Below are 17,037 nucleotides of genomic sequence, written 5' to 3' on the forward strand. Positions count from 1 at the left end.
TTGTCCCAGCCCCGCCGGTGCTCAGACCACAATTGTGGGAGCCGCCATCTTGAGACCGTCCCGCTTCCCCGCCCAGCGCTTAGTGAAGCCGCCGCTCCCGAAACAGTCTCGACACTCGTAAGGAATAGAGGCGCGCCGGAGGCCAGTGGAATGAGCTCGAATTCTCAGGAACTGCTCAGAGGCTAGCGCCGTACGGCTTGTGAGGTCTTGAACCTCTCCCCTCAGTTCGCCTCAGCTGCTCAGGCTGCGCCTGCCGCCCTGGGAGCCGCCATCTTGAGATTAGCTCCCCCTTCTCCCCTATTCTCTTCTTCCTGGGTCAGTTCTTCCACTGCAATCAAAACGCAAGGCAGCGTCCGATCCTCGATTCCCACCTTATGACTCCTTCCCACAGGAGCCGCTTCAAAGAGCCAGGTTAGGCCCTGAAGTGGCAACTGTACGGCATGAGGAGCGGTAACGGCAGGGTGCTCATGCCTCCTCCCTGGGAGCCGCCATCTTGTGTGAAGAAGTAACAACTAAACATGGCGGCTGCGACCGTCGGGCGAGGGGGCGGGGTCGAGTGACGTCACTGCCTCCCCTCCCGCCTTCGCTCCGCTTCGCCTCTGGCTTCGCCTCTTAAAGGAGCCCCCGCGTTGCCCCGAGGCAAGGGCCTGGGGTCGCTGCGCGCTTATCTCGGGCTTAGGCTGCGCCCGGGTCAGGCGCAGGCGCGCCCATCCCCGCGGTACCCCTCAGCGCTCTTCCACGCCTCCGCCGTGGGAGCCGCCATCTTGCCACTTCCCCTCGCCCGGCTGTCCGCGGGCGTCAATAGCGACTTTCAGCACAAAACAAAGATGGCGGCTGCGGCATCTAGGGAATACCCGGATGAGAATGCTTCTGACGAGCTTGGCCCCGCCCCCCTTGGGAACTGTTCCCCGGGCCCTTGTGGGGACACACGTCGGAGGAATTGCCTTTACTTCACAGTGGGGACAGGGTATTGGTTGCTGAAGGTAGCTGACGGGAGTGATTAAAGTCTCGCTTCGAGTCGGGCAGCGAACGTTTCGCCGCTCCGTACACCCAGCGTCCGCCGAAAAGGCAGCTCGAGCCCCATGCCGGCGGAGCTGGAGGCGGGGCGAGAGTGGGCGGTGACGCAGCCGGCTCCCAGGCTCCCAGGCCTGCCAGCTCCGCCCCCGGGAGCCGCCGCCGCCGCCGCCGCCGCTGCCGCTCACTCCCCAACGGGATGAGCCGGGCCGCGCGCCAGGGCGCCGCTGCGCGCTGAGCAGCTCCCGGCCCAGCCGGCCGCAGGGCGGGCAGCCAGGCTGGCGGCGTTGGAGCCGAGCGGGCGGGCGGGCGGGCGCGGGAGAGTTCAGTGCAGCCTCGCGTCACCTCGCGTCACCCCGCCCCGCCTGCTTCCCAGAGCCCCGCGCCCCGCCCCGCGCGCAGGCGCAAGCCCGCTTTTCGGGTCCGCCCTTTTTTTTTTGAGATTTGAATTTCCCCCAGCAAAGTGAGGGAGACAAAGTACCCGGATGGTGATCGCTGGCCTTTTCGCGCCAGTACTGTTGAGTTCTCACAACAACCTTGAGAGGTGGGTACTGACGTCGCCCCCGGGTTCCAAATCCGTTACAGATCTTGCAAGAGGCCGCCTGGGTGCTGGCTGCACTGTCATGCTCACTGCTAGACTCAGGCTGGAGTGCAGGGATCCTGCACAGGTGTCTGGGAACTTGCAGTGACAATAGATGATTTTTTCCACTTTCATCTGTATTTCCTCTTTATATTCACCAGCCTCTAGCCGAAATTGGGCCTTTCCCGCAATTACGAATATAGGCCGCAGAGCACAGAGCATTAGGAGGTGACTGTCACCAGTGAAAATGACAGAGCAGTCGTTTCATATCTCATAGCTTTTGTTGTAGATATCCTGAAATGAACTAAATGACAAGACATACTGGCAAGGCAGGAGAACTACTTTGAAATTACTGTAGTTATTCAACCTGCCTGGAGATCCTGGAATTTAACCTATTAGTAAAGAAGCACATATATAACCCTATCTCACATTTTCAAAAATATTTCAGTGATTGTCTTTTGACATTAATTTTTTTTGTCGTAATCCTGTTTTTCTTTATACATTTGGAAGCATTTGTTTGAGAAAGGCCAAAGAGGCCTCACCTGTGTGGCGGTGCTACCAACTGCCCTAAATGACCTTGGCCATTCACCTCCCCTCTCTGAGCCCTGGGTTCCTCCCGTGTGAAATAAGGAAGCCGAGCTGCTGGTTCCCAGGGGCCTTGCCCACACTCGGCGATTCTCTCGCCAGAGTTCAGGAAGCCCTGTGGTTGCTCCAGGTTCCTTGGGCGTTCAGGTGGCTCAGAGGGACCTCACCTTTTTTGGGGGTGTCCCACATTGCAGCCCTCGGGCTGGCGTCACCTTATCTGCAGAAAGGCAGCAAGGGTGATTAGGGTAGTCAGGGGCACAAGCAGCAGTTGTCAAGTGCTACAGGCCAAAGAAGCCACCACTGTGACAGGTGATAGTGGCTTCTATTTAAATGCATATCACCCCAGGAAGCAGGAGAATGAATCGAAGGAACACGTGTTAGCCCCTTAGCCAGGAGACTGTCATGCTTTGCAGGACCCCCAGAAGACCCCAGGACAGGGAGCCGATGCTGTGGATCCTTCGGCCTTTGTGTGCCAGGCTCTGGGGGAATCTGTGAAGAACTGAGTGTCCTGTAACAAGGGTCATGGCAGTTCAAGGGTACAGAGAAGCTGGGCCATAAACCACCCAGCAGTGGTCTTCCTGATGGACTTGGGAATTTGGTTTGATTACATGTCACTTTCAGCTTGCACAAGGACTCAAAAGCGGACTCTGCCAGGTTGGCCGGAGAGAAGTCTCTTTCCACCTCCTTCCTGGACCTCCTTCTCTATCAAATTGACAGTGTTGGACTCCTGTCCCTGGCTCTCCTCCATGCTGGCTGGCAGAGAGGAGGGTCAGGCTAGTTCGGGCTACATGGGGCCCTTAAGGCCTGGCACGTCACACCAGGGAGCCAGGAGCCAGGCCCCAGATGGGTGCAGGGAGGGACTTAGCTCCTGTCCCAGCCAGAATCAGGAGTGCTGAATGAAGAAGTGCCTGAGCCAGGACGGCATGGCTCAGTGGTTGAGCGTTGACCTATGAACCAGGAGATCAGGGTTTGATTCCCGGTCAGGATACATACCTAGGTTGCAAGCTCAATCCCCAGTGGGGGGCATACAGGAGGCAGCTGATTGATGATTCTCTCTCACCACTGATGTTTCCCTCTCTCCCTCCCTCTCCCTCCCTCTTTGAAATCAATAAATATGTACTTTTTAAAAAAAGTGCCTGAGCCGAAACCAGTTTGGCTCAGTGGATAGAGCATCGGCCTGCGGACTTGGGGGTCCCAGGTTCGATTCCGGTCAAGGGCACGTGCATTGGTTTCGGGCACATCCCCAGTAGGGGGTGTGTAGGAGGCAGCTGATCGATGTTTCTCTCTTATCGATGTTTCTAGCTCTCTATCCCTCTCCCTTCCTCTCTGTAAAAAAATCAATAAAATATATATATATATATTTTTTTCTTTTAATATATTTTATTGATTTTTTACAGAGAGGAAGAGAGAGGGATAGAGAGCCAGAAACACCGATGAGAGAGAAACATCGATCAGCTGCCTCTTGCACACCCCCCACTGGGGATGTGCCCGCAACCAAGGTACATGCCCTTGACCGGAATCGAACCTGGGACCCTTCAGTCCGCAGGCCGACGCTCTATCCACTGAGCCAAACCGGTTTCGGCTAAAATATATTTTTTAAAATTATAAATAAATAAATAAATAAGTAGAAAGAAGTGCCTGAGAGGAATTGGGGGTGTGCGCAGGCCAGGTGAGGTGCAGGATGGAAAGAGGACCAGTCTCGTTCCAGCTGGAGGACAGACTGAGCCTGGAAGGCTCTCAGGGCCACATGGGGATGGCATTTCAATGTCTGGCCAAGAGATTGGGGTGGGATTGTACGTGGAGTGATGAGCCAGACACTGAAGGGTGTTGAGCAGGGGCTGCCATGATCCGATCCAGGGCTATTTGAGGAAGATGCTGCGGACTCCTGTGTGCAGACCACATTAGCAGCCACCATCCTAGAAGTGGGAACCCCAGGGCAGGGGTGGCGAGGAGGCTCCTTAGCCGACAGTGCCACATGCTGAGATGGAGACCTGTGGTCAGCCAGGAGATGCAGAGTGAGGGTGAGGGCTTCCATTCACTTGTGGAAATGCTAGGCCGCGTGGTCCTCCTTCAGAGCAGATCCCCAAGGCAGGACAGACAGGAGCAAAAAAGCTCAGCATGAGGCCCAGCAGGTCCCTCCCCAGAGATTGCAGGTGGGCCCCCCTGGCCCAGCTGAGAAGTAAAGTGGCAAATAGGACCAATGAAAGAGTAAGGGGAGCCCTAGCCAGCTTGGCTCAGTGGATAGAGCGCTGGCCTGCGGACTGAAAGGTCCCAGGTTCGATTCCGGTCAAGGGCACATGCCTGGGTTGCGGGCTCGATCCCCAGTAAGGGGCGTGCAGGAGGCAGCCCATCAATGATTCTCTCTCTTCATTGATGTTTCTCTCTCTCTCTCTCTCTCTCTCTCTCTCTCTCTCTCTCTCTCTCTCTCTCTCCCTCTCCCTTCCTCTCTGAATATATATGGCATTTTGATGTCTGGATATATATATATATATATATATATATATATATATAGAGAGAGAGAGAGAGAGAGAGAGAGAGAGAGAAAGTGGATAAAGCAAAGGTGCTGGCTTGGTGCTTGAATTGAATTGAAATTGAGTAGGTCTTCACTGAGCACTGAAAGGAAAGCAAAGAATCAGCCCCTTGTCCTACCCTTTCAGGGCCTAAACTGCAGGAAGGGGGATATACATTGTATTTCAAAAATAGATGGTGCTAAGCAGTCTGCATATATAAGAACTCACCTAATTTACACAAGAACTCTGCGGAGGTACCGGTAGCATCCCCATTCTACAGGTATGCAAACTGAGGACCAGAATGGTTAAGGCCCAAGGTCACACATTAGCAGGTGAGGGACACAGACAGTTCTTCTCTTTCCCATGCCTGCCTGCCTGTCTTCTGTCTTGGCTTTGAGTCATTTTCAGAGCATTGAACCTCTTCTTTCTTCGTTAATACATTTTTAGACTACGAGGCCAACTCACCCCTACCTGGCCCCAAAGCAGTTGACAGCCAATGAAAAGTCTACATTGTTTTTAAATTGTTTGTCTGCTGGCCCTCACCAGGTAGCTCAGTTGGTTAGAGTGTCTTCCCCGTATACTGAGTTTGCGGGTTGGATCTTAGGATGCACAAGAACCAACCAATGGGGAAGCAGGGGCAGGCTGAAGGGGACCAATGGGGGCGGGGGGAAGGGGGACATATGTAATACTTTCAACAATAAAGATTTTTTTAAAGGGAAAAAAAGAATCAGCAGGCATGGCTCCGTGGTTGAGTGTCAACCTAGGAACCAGGAGGTCACGGTTCGATTCCCAGTCAGGGTACATGCCCGAGTTGTGGGCTTGATCCCCTGTGGTGGGCATGCAGGAGGCAGCCTACCAATGATTCTATCTCATCATTGATGTTTCTATCTCTCTCCCTCTTCCTTCCTCTCTGAAATCAATAAAAATATATTTAAAAAAAGAATCAACCAATGAATGCATAGATAAGTGGAACAACAAATCAATGTTTCTCTCTCTCACCCCCTTCCTCTCTCTAAAATCAATAAAAATCAGTAAATAAATGATTTGCTTCTGTGATTGCAGGACATGGAAAGTTGTATTGTGGGACAAGGAAAGAGGGTGATTCGGGGGGAGATAGCAACTCTGGGGAGGGCAGAAGGGTGAGCCAGGGTAGCAGGCCTGGAGGAGAGCTCCCTGTGCTGCCTGGCCTCACACCCAAGAAGCAGAGGAGACATGCTCATAGTCCTCCCTCCCCCCCTCACCCCTCCGCCCCGCCTCCTCCAGCACCACACCATCTCTTGCCTGGGATTCTAGAGCTCAGACCACAGCTAATGGTCTCTTGTTCAAGTGGGTATTTGGCTAAAAGGGTTTTGGGACTAGTCTGGAAACTTCCACATTTATAACGTCACGGAAGTGTGAAAACCCATTCTGGCTGTAAGGACAGACCGAGGGACACTGGTGTCTCTAAATACAGTGGCTCTAAGGGAATTAGGGCAGGGAGCAGGATTTTTTAAAATATATTTTTATTGGTTTCAGAGAGGAAGGAAGAGGGAGAGAGAGATAGAAACATCAATGATGAGAGAGAATCATTGATCAGCTGCCTCCGCACGCCCCCTACTGGGGATCGAGCCCGCAACCCGGGTATGTGCCCTTGACCAGAATCGAACCCTGGGACCCTTCAGTCCGCAGGCTGACGCTCTATCCACTGAGCCAAACCAGCTAGGGCAGGGGTCCTCAAATTTTTTAAACAGGGGGCCAGTTCACTGTCCCTCAGACCGGTGGAGGGCCGGACTATGGTTTAAAAAAAAACTAGGAACAGCCGAAACCGGTTTGGCTCAGTGGATAGAGCGTCGGCCTGCGGACTCAAGGGTCCCAGGTTCGATTCCGGTCAAGGGCATGTACCTTGGTTGCAGGCACATCCCCAGTGGGGGGGGTGCAGGAGGCAGCTGATCGATGTCTCTAACTCTCTATCCCTCTCTCTTCCTCTCTGTAAAAAATCAATAAAATATATTTAAAAAAAAAAAACCAGGAACAAATTCCTATGCACACTGCACCTATCTTATTTTGAAGTAAAAAAAAACAAACCGGCAAAAACACCGCATGTGGCCCGCGGGCCGTAGTTTGAGGACGCCTGAGCTAGGGCAAGAGCAGGATTTTTATAGTCCACGGATGAGAGAAGAACAGCATAGGTGTCAAGAGGCACAGAATGCCTTGGCAAAAGAAGATTCTAGAAGCCAGGTGTAAGAAGGTGAAGTACTGTAGGTAGCATTTCACTTTTACTTGTTTTTGGTGTATGTGTGTGTGTGTGTGTGTGTTTGGGTTTGGGTTTTTTGTGTTTTTTTTTCTGATGAAAACTGTTGGTGGATCCTGAGGCCGAGAGTCGGCAAGATGGAGGCTCTTCTTTGGATGGTTTGCTTTCTAACCACACTCTTTTTCTAACCACAAAGGAAAAAGGCAGAACAGCCCTCCACTCGTGCCAGCCAATCAGCGGGACCTCCGCCTCCGCCTGGCCTGCCACCGCCACTCCAGGGCAAGGTTGTAGCATCTGCGTCGGAAATCACGGGACATCTCCCTGCTGGCTCAGCTGGGAGGGCCCAGGAGTGTTTTTGCAAAAGCCGTCGATCTGAATTCTGCAAGGACAGCGGAGGCTGCCACTCTCCGAAGCTCTCTGCCCCAAGTCACAACGATGAAGCCCCAGTCCGGGCAGGCCCTCTGCCATGTGGCCGTGGCCAGCTGCCTCTGCGCGGCCACCGTCTACATGGGCGTGTTTGAAAGCGTCTTTGTGGAAGTGGGCTATGAGCACTACGCCGAAGCCCCGGTAGCCGGCCTCCCCACCTTCCTAGCCATGCCCTTCAACTCGCTCATTAACGTGGCCTACGTGCTCCTGGGAATGCACTGGCTACAGAGAGATGTCAGCGCCCGGGGGCCCCCCAGTGAGGTGCAGCGGGCTCGTTACCTGAAGGATGTCTTCGCGGGCATGGCTATGGTCTACGGCCCCGTGCAGTGGCTGCGGATTGGGCTGCAGACGCACCCGGCTGCTGTGCTGGATCAGTGGTTCACCTTGCCCATCTTCGCGTGGCCCGTGGCCTGGTGCCTCTACCTAGACAGGGGCTGGGAGCCCGGCCTGCTCCTCGCCATCGAGTGCCTCTCGCTGTCCAGTTACGGCCTTGCCCTGCTGCATCCCCGGGGGTTTGAGGTCGCGCTGGGTGTGCACATGGTTGCCGCCGTGAGCCAGGCCCTGCGGGTCCACAGGCGCCACGGCAGCACGTGCTCAGGGGTGTACTTGGTTCTGGGGGTGCTCTCCTGCCTGGGCTTTGTGGTCCTCAAGCTGGGTGACCAGCAGCTGGCCCGGTGGCATCTCTTCCAGCGGCTCACAGGCCATTTCTGGTCCAAGGTCTGTGATGTGCTTCAGTTCCACTTTGCATTCTTATTTCTGACAAATTTAAACACTTGCCAGCGCCTCCCTCCTAAGGGGAAGATGCAGTAAAGTGTGGAAAAGAGGCTACTGACAGCCGCTGGCCCCAATGTCAGAAGGGATGATCGGATGACATTTTGTCCTCAGTATTAAATTCCCTGGGCGTGATAAGATATGATTATTACGTGGGCGATGTTCTTTCCTTCGGAGTTCACGGGTTTCAATATTTAGGCGTGAAATGTTATTCCCTATTGCACTATCTTTTTAACTGCTCTGTAGTATGAAATTGTTCAAAATAAAATGTTGGGTGCCTGGCCAGCGTGGCTCAGTGGTTGAGTGTTGACCTATGAACCAGGAGGTCACAGTTCGATTCCTGGGTTGCGGGCTCAATCCCCAGTGTGGGGCGTGCAGGAGGCAGCTGATCAGTGATTCTCTCATCATTGATGTTTCTATCTCTTTCTCCCTCTCCCTTCCTCTCTGATATCAATAAAAATATATTTAAAAAATAAAATAGCCCTAGCTGGTTTGGCTCAGTGGATAGAGTGTCAGCCTGGGGACTGAAGGGTCCCAGGTTCGATTCCGGTCAAGGGCATGTACATTGGTTGCGGGCACATCCCCAGTAGAAGGTGTGCAGGAAGCAGCTGATCGATGTTTCTCTCTCATCGATGTTTCTACCTCTCTATTCCTCTCCCTTCCTCTCTGTAAAAAAAAAAATCAATAAAATATATTTAAAAAATAAAAAGGTGAGGGCAGAGAAAGGATGTCCTGTCCTTGCCAAATGGCATCTCAGGACTGGTCATCCATGTGCATTAGCTCAGTGCCCCCTGAAGTCTCTTTCCCTAGACCCTCTCAGGTTGGCCTGCGGACCGTTGCTATGACTACCAAGATGCTTTTGAAACTGGGTACCTGGGCTGGATGATCTCTCCTCGGCTGGGCACATCTAAAACGGGTGGTGGGCCTCAACCAAGCTGTCACCTGAAGAACCCAGCAGGTGCGAGCCTTATGAGGGTTGCCTCTGCTTGGGTGCCAGCCAACCAGCCCCCACCCCTCCCCAAAGGCCTGGGCAGATGGGAGCCCGAGGCAAGGCATGCCAGCAGGTGAAGAGCAGGGCCAGTGTTTGTTTGGGGAAACAGCTCTATTCCATTACGGTTGTCTCAAAGGCTCTCTGTGCCCTACAAGAGGAAAAAGGTCGTGGGCGTCTCCAGAGAGGCTGCCCTTATCTCAAAGAGGCCAGAGGGAGGGAGAGAGGATGTGCTTCCTCGGGTGGCTCGGTTAGAGAGGAGGGTGGGAGGGTGGAGGAATGATGGGGGCGGGCTGTTTACCTAGCATCTGGGTGATTTCCCCCCCTTTTGCTGTTTCCCTCCCCGTCGCTGTTTACTTGACTGACAGAGTGGATCCCCTGAGAATTGTTGGGACTTTGCAGCATAGTGTTGCTCATTCCACCCGTTGGAAGCACCAGCACCAATTACGTCGTTTATTTCTACCAATACTTAATAAATGACCCTGAGAACCTTCTGGTTTTCATTCCACGCCTGTGTCAGGCTGGGTCCCCACAGGAAACAGGTGGTAGGCTCAGATTAGGGTGATTGAGGACGGTTTCAGGGAGAACTAGAGCACCGCTGTGCCGGGGTGGGGGTGGGGGATCCACAGCGGGACTTCACCACTCGGCCTGGGGAGAACCTGGGGAAGAGACACCTGGAGAGGGCAGAGACCTCCAGAGGCCCAACCCACTCTCCTTGTCAGATGAAATGCAGGACGATGAATGTTTTAGGATCAGTATGTCTAAAATATCATATGAGCCCTAGCCGGTTTGGCTCAGTGGATAGAGCGTCGGCCTGCGGACTGAAGGGTCCTGGGTTCAATTCCGGTCAAGGGCACATGCCTGGGTTGTGGGCTCAATCCCCAGTAGGGGGCGTGCAAGAGGCAGCTGATCAACGATTCTCTCTCATCATTTTTTTAAAAATATATTTTATTGATTTTTTACAGAGAGGAAGGGAGAGGGATAGAGAGTTAGAAACATCGATGAGAGAGAAACATCCATCAGCTGCCTCCTGCACACCTCCCACTGGGGATGTGCCCGCAACCAAGATACATGCCCCTGACCGGAATCGAACCTGGGACCTTTCAGTCCGCAGGCCGACGCTCTAGCCACTGAGCCAAACCGGTTAGGGCTCTCTCTCATCATTGATGTTTCTATCTCTCCCTTCCTCTCTGAAATCAATGTAAAAATATATGTATAAAAAAAAAACACATAAAATATCACATGAGATGCCCTAGCCGGTTTGGCTCAGTGGATAGAGTGTCAGACCTTGGACTGAAGGGTCCTGGGTTCGATTCTGATCAAAGGCACATAACTCAGTTGCAGGTTAGATCCCAGGCCCTGGCTGGGCAGGGTGCGTGGGAGAGGCAACCAATGGATGTGTCTCTCTCACCTCAAGGGTTCTCTCTGTCTCTCCCCCTCCCTTCATTCTCTCTAAAAATCAATGGGCCGAAACCGGTTTGGCTCAGTGGATAGAGCGTCGGTCTGCGGACTGGAAGGTCCCGGGTTCAATTCCGGTCAAGGGCATGTACATTGGTTGCGGGCACATCCCCCAGGGGGGGGGGTGTGTGCAGGAGGCAGCTGGTCAATGTCTCTCTCTCATCGATGTTTCTAGCTCTCTATCCCTCTCCCTTCCTCTCTGTGAAAAATCAATTTAAAAAAAATCAATGGAAAAATATCCTCGGGTGAGGATTAACAAAACAAAAATAGAAATAAACAAAATATCTATCACATGAGATGTGCTTACCTTGAAAAATTCTTCACTGTTATCTGAAATTCAGATTGAACTGGGAATGTGTTTCTATTTGCTAAGTCAGATAACCCTCCATTGAACTGACCCAATTAAAGCCAGAGGCCTGGAACTTTCTCTTTCTGCCCCCGTTTTTGATGAGTGCTTCTCAAAAAGCGTGGCCAGCATTAACCATGCAGCATCCTGGTCTCCTCCAGCCCTGGCTTCTGGGGCTGGGACCATAGACCGCCTCAGCCCTGCCCTCCCCCGCCCCGGGGTTCCAGGGCACCAGCAACATTTGAGATGCTGAAGGAAGGAGGCTGGTGGCTGTGCCCCCACCCAGCTGTGCTCTAAGAAGTCCTTCTTGCCCCTCCCTGTTCCTTTATCCGTTGTTGTCACTATCATCATCTCCATCTTACACTCCCCACCCCCCACCCCCCACAGCACAGCTGAGAAGCCAATAGTTACCAAACCGGCCTTCTCCCCACGTTTGGCCTAACGGTTTAGAGGTTCCAAAGCTGGGAGGAATCTTAGAAACCATCTGCGCCAACCCCCACATTTCACAGAAACTGAAACTCTAGAAGTTGGTCTTGGCTGCAAGTTGCAACACTGAGTATCGGCAACCCAGGCATCCCCTCCCGGCCCAAAGCCCTGCCCTGGCCACTTCTGTCGCTCTGCCTCTCCCGTGGCGTACCAGGGCTCGGAGATTTGCCCCCCCCAGTGAACCTAGTCGTGCTGGTTTTGCTCTGATTGTGTAGGTAACACAGGCTCGTGGTGGGGGCAGGGACAACGAGCCCCCTGGGAGGACTGTCAGGAATCTGGTGGCTCCACGATGGAGCATGTACTCCCATGCACTTGATCTCCCCACTCAGACGCTGCTCCAGAGCGGAGCCACCAGATTCCTGACAGTCCAGGCCCCAGTGGGCTTCCGTGCTGCTCCGACTACTTCACCCTGTCCTCCTCCAGCACACTGATTCCCTGCCAGACAATGCACAGGTGCGCCCTAGCCAGTTTAGCTCAGTGGATAGAGCGTCAGCCCGTGGACTAAAGGGTCTTGGGTGCGATTCCGGTCAAGGGCGCATATCTCGGTTGCAGGCTGGGTCTCCAGCCCCAGGTCGGGGCACATACAGGAGGCAAGCAATCGATGTGTCTCTCTCACATCAGTGTTTCTCTCTGTGTGTCTCTCCCCCACCCTTCCACTCTCTCTAAAAAAATCAATGAAAAAATATAGCCTTGGGTGAGGATGAACAAAAAATTAAAATAAAAGGAAAGGAAAGTGCACAGGTGCCCCGCTGCACCCTGGAGCTCGTCTTTCTCTGGGTCAGTCTCAGGGGTGCGATCGAAGGGCACAGGGGCCCTGGCTGGTGTGGCTCAATTGGTTGGGTGTGGTCCTGTGCAACGAAAGGTTGCCGGTTCGATTCCCAGTCAGGGCACATGCCCAGGTTTCAGGCTCCATCCCTGGTGGGAGGTGTGCAGGAGGTAGTCCATTGATGTTTCAAGCTCACATTGATGTTTCTCTCTCTCTCTCCCTCCCTCTCCCTTTCTCTCTCTCTCTCTCTCAAAATCAATTAAAAAAAATTTTTTTAAAAAGGGCACATGGGTTGCTTTTCCCACTGACCCTCATGATTCACTTTTCTACCAGGGACGAGAGAAGCCTCCCTGGGCCCCCACCCACCAGCAGGTGTTAGCACACTGGTTCATTTTGTGCCAATCTGATGGGAGTGAAACGAGATCTCATTGTGACTCTGACTCGTGCCTTCTCCACACATGTGCACATACACATGCACACACGTGCACAACTGGTTCTGGTGCATTCGTCTATTAGAGGTTTGTGTTTGTTCTGGAAGATGCTTGTTTATATCCTTTGTGCAGAAGCCACTTTGATATTGTAAATATTAACCAGTCATCTGTCATACAGATGATCAATACATTTTCTTTTCTTTTTTTAAAAAAATATATTTTATTGATTTTTTTTACAGAGAGGAAGGGAGAGGGATAGAAAGTTAGAAACATCGATGAGAGAGAAACATCGATCAGCTGCCTCCTGCACACCCCCTACTGGGGATGTGCCCGCAACCAAGGTACATGCCCTTGACCGGAATCGAACCTGGGACCTTTCAGTCCGCAGGCCGATGCTCTAGCCACTGAGCCAAACCGGTTTCGGCAATACGTTTTCTTAATCTATGGTTTATCTTTTGGCTTTTGGGTATCCCAAAGCAACGTGCTTGAAGATTGATGTAGTCACATATGTCTATATGTCTTTTCTTTCTTCTTGTTTGTGTTAATCCTCACCTGCAGATATTTTCTCCATTGATTTTTTAGAGAGAGTGGAAGGGAGGGAGGGAGGGAGGGAGAGAGATAGAGAGAGAAACTTCGATGTGAGAGAGACACAGCTGATAGGTTGCCTCCCGCACAGGCCCCAACTGAGGCCAGGGATTGAACTTTCAACCCAGATACATGCCCTTGAGCAGGAATCAAACCCAAGACCCTTCCATGCCAGGATGGCTGACACTAACCACTGAACCACACCGCCAGTGCTGTGTCTGTCTTTTCCTTCATAGTTTCTGGGTTTCTAGTCTTGCTTAATATAGTTTTCTGGTTGTCTAGATTTTACTTGTCTCCACATCAGCCAGCTTTGTCAAATCTTAACATCTATAGCTGCTTCAGATCTTTTTCATGATAACATTTTTAATTATAAAAATATTGCCCTGGCTGGTGTGGCTCAGTTTCTTGGATGTCCCGTTTGGATGTTGTCCTGTGCACCAAAAGGTTGCTGGTTCAATTCCCGGTCAGTGCACATGCCCAGGTTGCAGATTTGATCCCCAGTTGGGCTGCGTGCAGGAGGCAGCCGATCCCGTCAATGTTTCTCTCTCTCTCTCTCAAAACCAATTTTTTAAAAATTATATTTTATTGATTTTCCACAGAGAGGAAGGGAGAGGGATAGAGAGCCAGAAACATCGATGAGAGAGAAACATCAATCAGCTGCCTCCTGCACACCCCCCCACTGGGGATGTGCCCGCAACCAAGGTACATGCCCTTGACCAGAATCGAACCTAGGACCCTTCAGTCCGCAGGCCGACGCTCTATCCACTGAGCCAAACCGGTTTCGGCACAAAACCAATTTTTAAAAAAATATATTTTATTGATTTTTTACAGAGAGGAGAGAGAGAGAGAGTTAGAAACATCGATGAGAGAGAAACATCGATCAGCTGCCTCCTGCACACCCCCCACTGGGGATGTGCCCGCAACCAAGATACATGCCCCCGACCGGAATCGAACCCGGGACCCTTCAGTCCGCAGGCCGACACTCTATCCACTGAGCCAAACCGGTTTCGGCACAAAACCAATTTTTTTAAAAAAAATTAAAAATATTAAGGACAATAATGATCAAAAACTAGTTAAAATTTACATTTAGAAATAAAACAGAGCAGCTGTCCTCATTGTCAGCATGGTGGTTTACCGAAGCTAGTTCACTAGCGCACTTGTGATTACATTTTGACGAGGAAGTTCGCAAACCCTGTGTGAGATGTTCCTTGCACCCCAGAGAACAATGGCTATTTTGTTTGTCTGCAGTTCAAGTTGGGCACATCCAACAGGCAAAGCACTTCCTTCTCACCTCTAAGGTCTCCACGAGTAGAAATCTTTAGATAAATATCAACTAAGTGACCTGTGTCCTCCAGCGAGCCCCCAAATAGTCATGTGATCAGGGTAACCTCTTCCCCTGCTAAGTGGAGGCTTGGGGCCCATTTTTCTCAGCCCCAGTACGTTTCTGCAATCCCCAGGCCCGTGGCTAAGACAAGCAGTCTTCATCCTAGGTGCCCCTTGAGTCCCTGCTGCCTCGCTGGTAAGTGACCGGTGGCTGTTGGGCCACATGGCCGGGCAGGGGGTTGGCTAGTTGCCAGGGCCCGCTGTGAGTCCTGAGAGCTCCATTGCAGCACAGCAGGTCCTTCTAACCATTTTCATGCTTTTCTAGCCTTTTTTTTTTTTTTTCCTGTTTCCCCGCCTTTCACTTTGATCTTTGCCTTCTGCTTCTCTTCAGAACTGCTGACTTCTGGTTTTACTTCTGCCTCTTCTTTCCCCGCCCCGCCCCACTTCGACTGGGGCCCCCACTGGGGTGTCTGTCCCCCCACCTCTTAGCCAGCACAGGCCTCTTCCTCTGAAAGATACGAAACCTAACAGATTGAGCTGGAGTCCCTTCCCTGCCCTCCTGCCCCAGAGTAACAGCATCCAGAGTTGGGTGTATCTGGCTCCCCGGCATGCTCTCAGGCCTTTTTAAAAAAAAATACGTATTTTATTGCTTTTTAGAGAGAGAGGAAGGGAGAGGGATAGAGAGATAGAAACATCATGGATCGGCTGCCTCCTGCATGCCCCTACGGGGGATCGAGCCCGCAACCCCGGGCATGTGCCCTGACCGAGAATCGAACCGGTAGCCTCCTGGTTCCTGGGTCACCGCTCAACTGCTGGGCCACACCGGCCGGGCTCTCATGCCTTTCAAACGAGTGGGCATATGCATCAGCCATATACACTGAGTGGCCAGATTATTATGATCTCTGAACGCATAATAATCTAGCCACTCAGTATACATCAGTGGTCGGCAAACTGCGGCTCGCGAGCTGCTGTTTGCCGCTCTGTTGACTAATAAGTTTGCCAACCACTGTCATATACTACCCTTTACTTCTTTGCACACAATATGCCACAATTGCCTAATCCTCACAGCTTCCAACTACACAGTAACATTTAGTCTAGTCCAGTGGTCGGCAAACTCATTAGTCAACAGAGCGGCAAACAGCGGCTCGCGAGCCGCGGTTTGCCGACCACTGAGATATATATATATTAGAGGCCCAGTGCATGAATTCGTGCATGGGTAGAGTCCGGCCAGCCTGGCCAAGGGGAGGGGACATGGGCGGTTGGCCGGCCTGCCTGCTGGTCGAACTCCTGGTCGAGGGGACAATTTGCATATTAGCCTTTTATTATATAGGATATACACTGAGTGGCTGGATTATTATGCGTTCAGAGATCATCATCATCTGGCCACTCAGTGTATACTACTGTTTTGCATGTGTTGTAACTTTCTATAAATGCAGCACACAGCCCAGATCCTTCTCCCACTGGCTGCGGGATCTGATTGGTGAGCATTTTCCCCGGGTCTCCCGGGGTGCCCCTCCAGAGAGTGCCTTCTTTGGTGCTTGCTGTCCATGCCTGTGCTATGCGTGAGCACTTGGCAAGGGAATGTGCTTGCGTGCGGCACGGCTACACTTTCACTTGACTGGAAGCTGCCAAATCCCTTTCCAAAGTGGTTGCTGAAATGACTCCCCACCTGAGCTTCCACGGCGCCACGGCCTCGCCAGTACTAGGTACCGTGAGGAATGAAGTAGAATTTCATTTCCTCCTTGTTTGCCTTTCCTGGTTTAAAAGCGAGGTTGCCTAAAAAAATAAATAAATAAACATAGACTTAACATATGATCAAGGAATTCCACTCCTGGGTACGTACCCAACAAATGGAAGCAGGGGCTCTAAGAGATTTGTACACTCGAGTACATAGCAGTATTATTCACATTAGTCAACAAAATGGATGGACAAAACAGGCTTAAAAGGAAGGAAATTCTGTCCTAGTTGGTTTGGCTTAGTGCCGTGGTCGGCAAACTGCGGCTCGCGAGCCACATGCGGCTCTTTGGCCCCTTGAGTGTGGCTCTTCCACAAAATACCACGGCCTGGGCGAGTCTATGTTGAAGAAGTGGCGTTAGAAGAAGTTTAAGTTTAAAAAATTTGGCTCTCCAAAGAAATTTCAATCGTTGTACTGTTGATGTTTGGCTCTGTTGACTCATGAGTTTGCCGACCACTGGCTTAGTGGATAGAGCACCCACCCGTGGACTGAAGGGTCCTGAGTGGGTTCTGGTCAAGGGCAAGTAGGCCAGGCAGCCACATTTTTTAAAAGTCAACATTGATCTCTGGCCCAACAGGTGTAGCTCAGTGGTTGAGCGTTGACCTATGAACCAGGAGGTCACGGTTCGATTCCTGGTCAGGGCACATGCCCGGGTTGGGGGCTCGATCCCCAGTGTGGGGACGTGCAGGAGGCAGCTAATCAATGATTCTCCCTCATCGTGGATGTTTCTATCTCTCTCTCCCTCTCCCTCTCCCTTCCTCTGAAGTCAATAAAAATATACTTTAAAAACAACCCAGAAAACA

The 17,037-nt window shown here is 52.0% G+C and overlaps 1 protein-coding gene across 1 annotated transcript; it reads left to right on the top strand.

The window, feature by feature from the left end:
- Positions 1-1,178: 1,178 nt before the first annotated feature.
- TMEM187 (transmembrane protein 187) lies at positions 1,179-8,401 on the top strand. The gene is made up of 2 exons (XM_008159256.3): positions 1,179-1,558; positions 7,116-8,401. Exon 2 carries the CDS (start codon positions 7,355-7,357, stop codon positions 8,153-8,155), a length of 801 nt encoding a protein of 266 aa, XP_008157478.1. The 5' UTR covers positions 1,179-1,558; positions 7,116-7,354; the 3' UTR covers positions 8,156-8,401.
- The last annotated feature ends 8,636 nt before the right edge of the window (positions 8,402-17,037 follow it).

Source organism: Eptesicus fuscus, chromosome 1 (genome assembly GCF_027574615.1).
Source record: "Eptesicus fuscus isolate TK198812 chromosome 1, DD_ASM_mEF_20220401, whole genome shotgun sequence".
Lineage (NCBI taxonomy): Eukaryota > Metazoa > Chordata > Mammalia > Chiroptera > Vespertilionidae > Eptesicus > Eptesicus fuscus.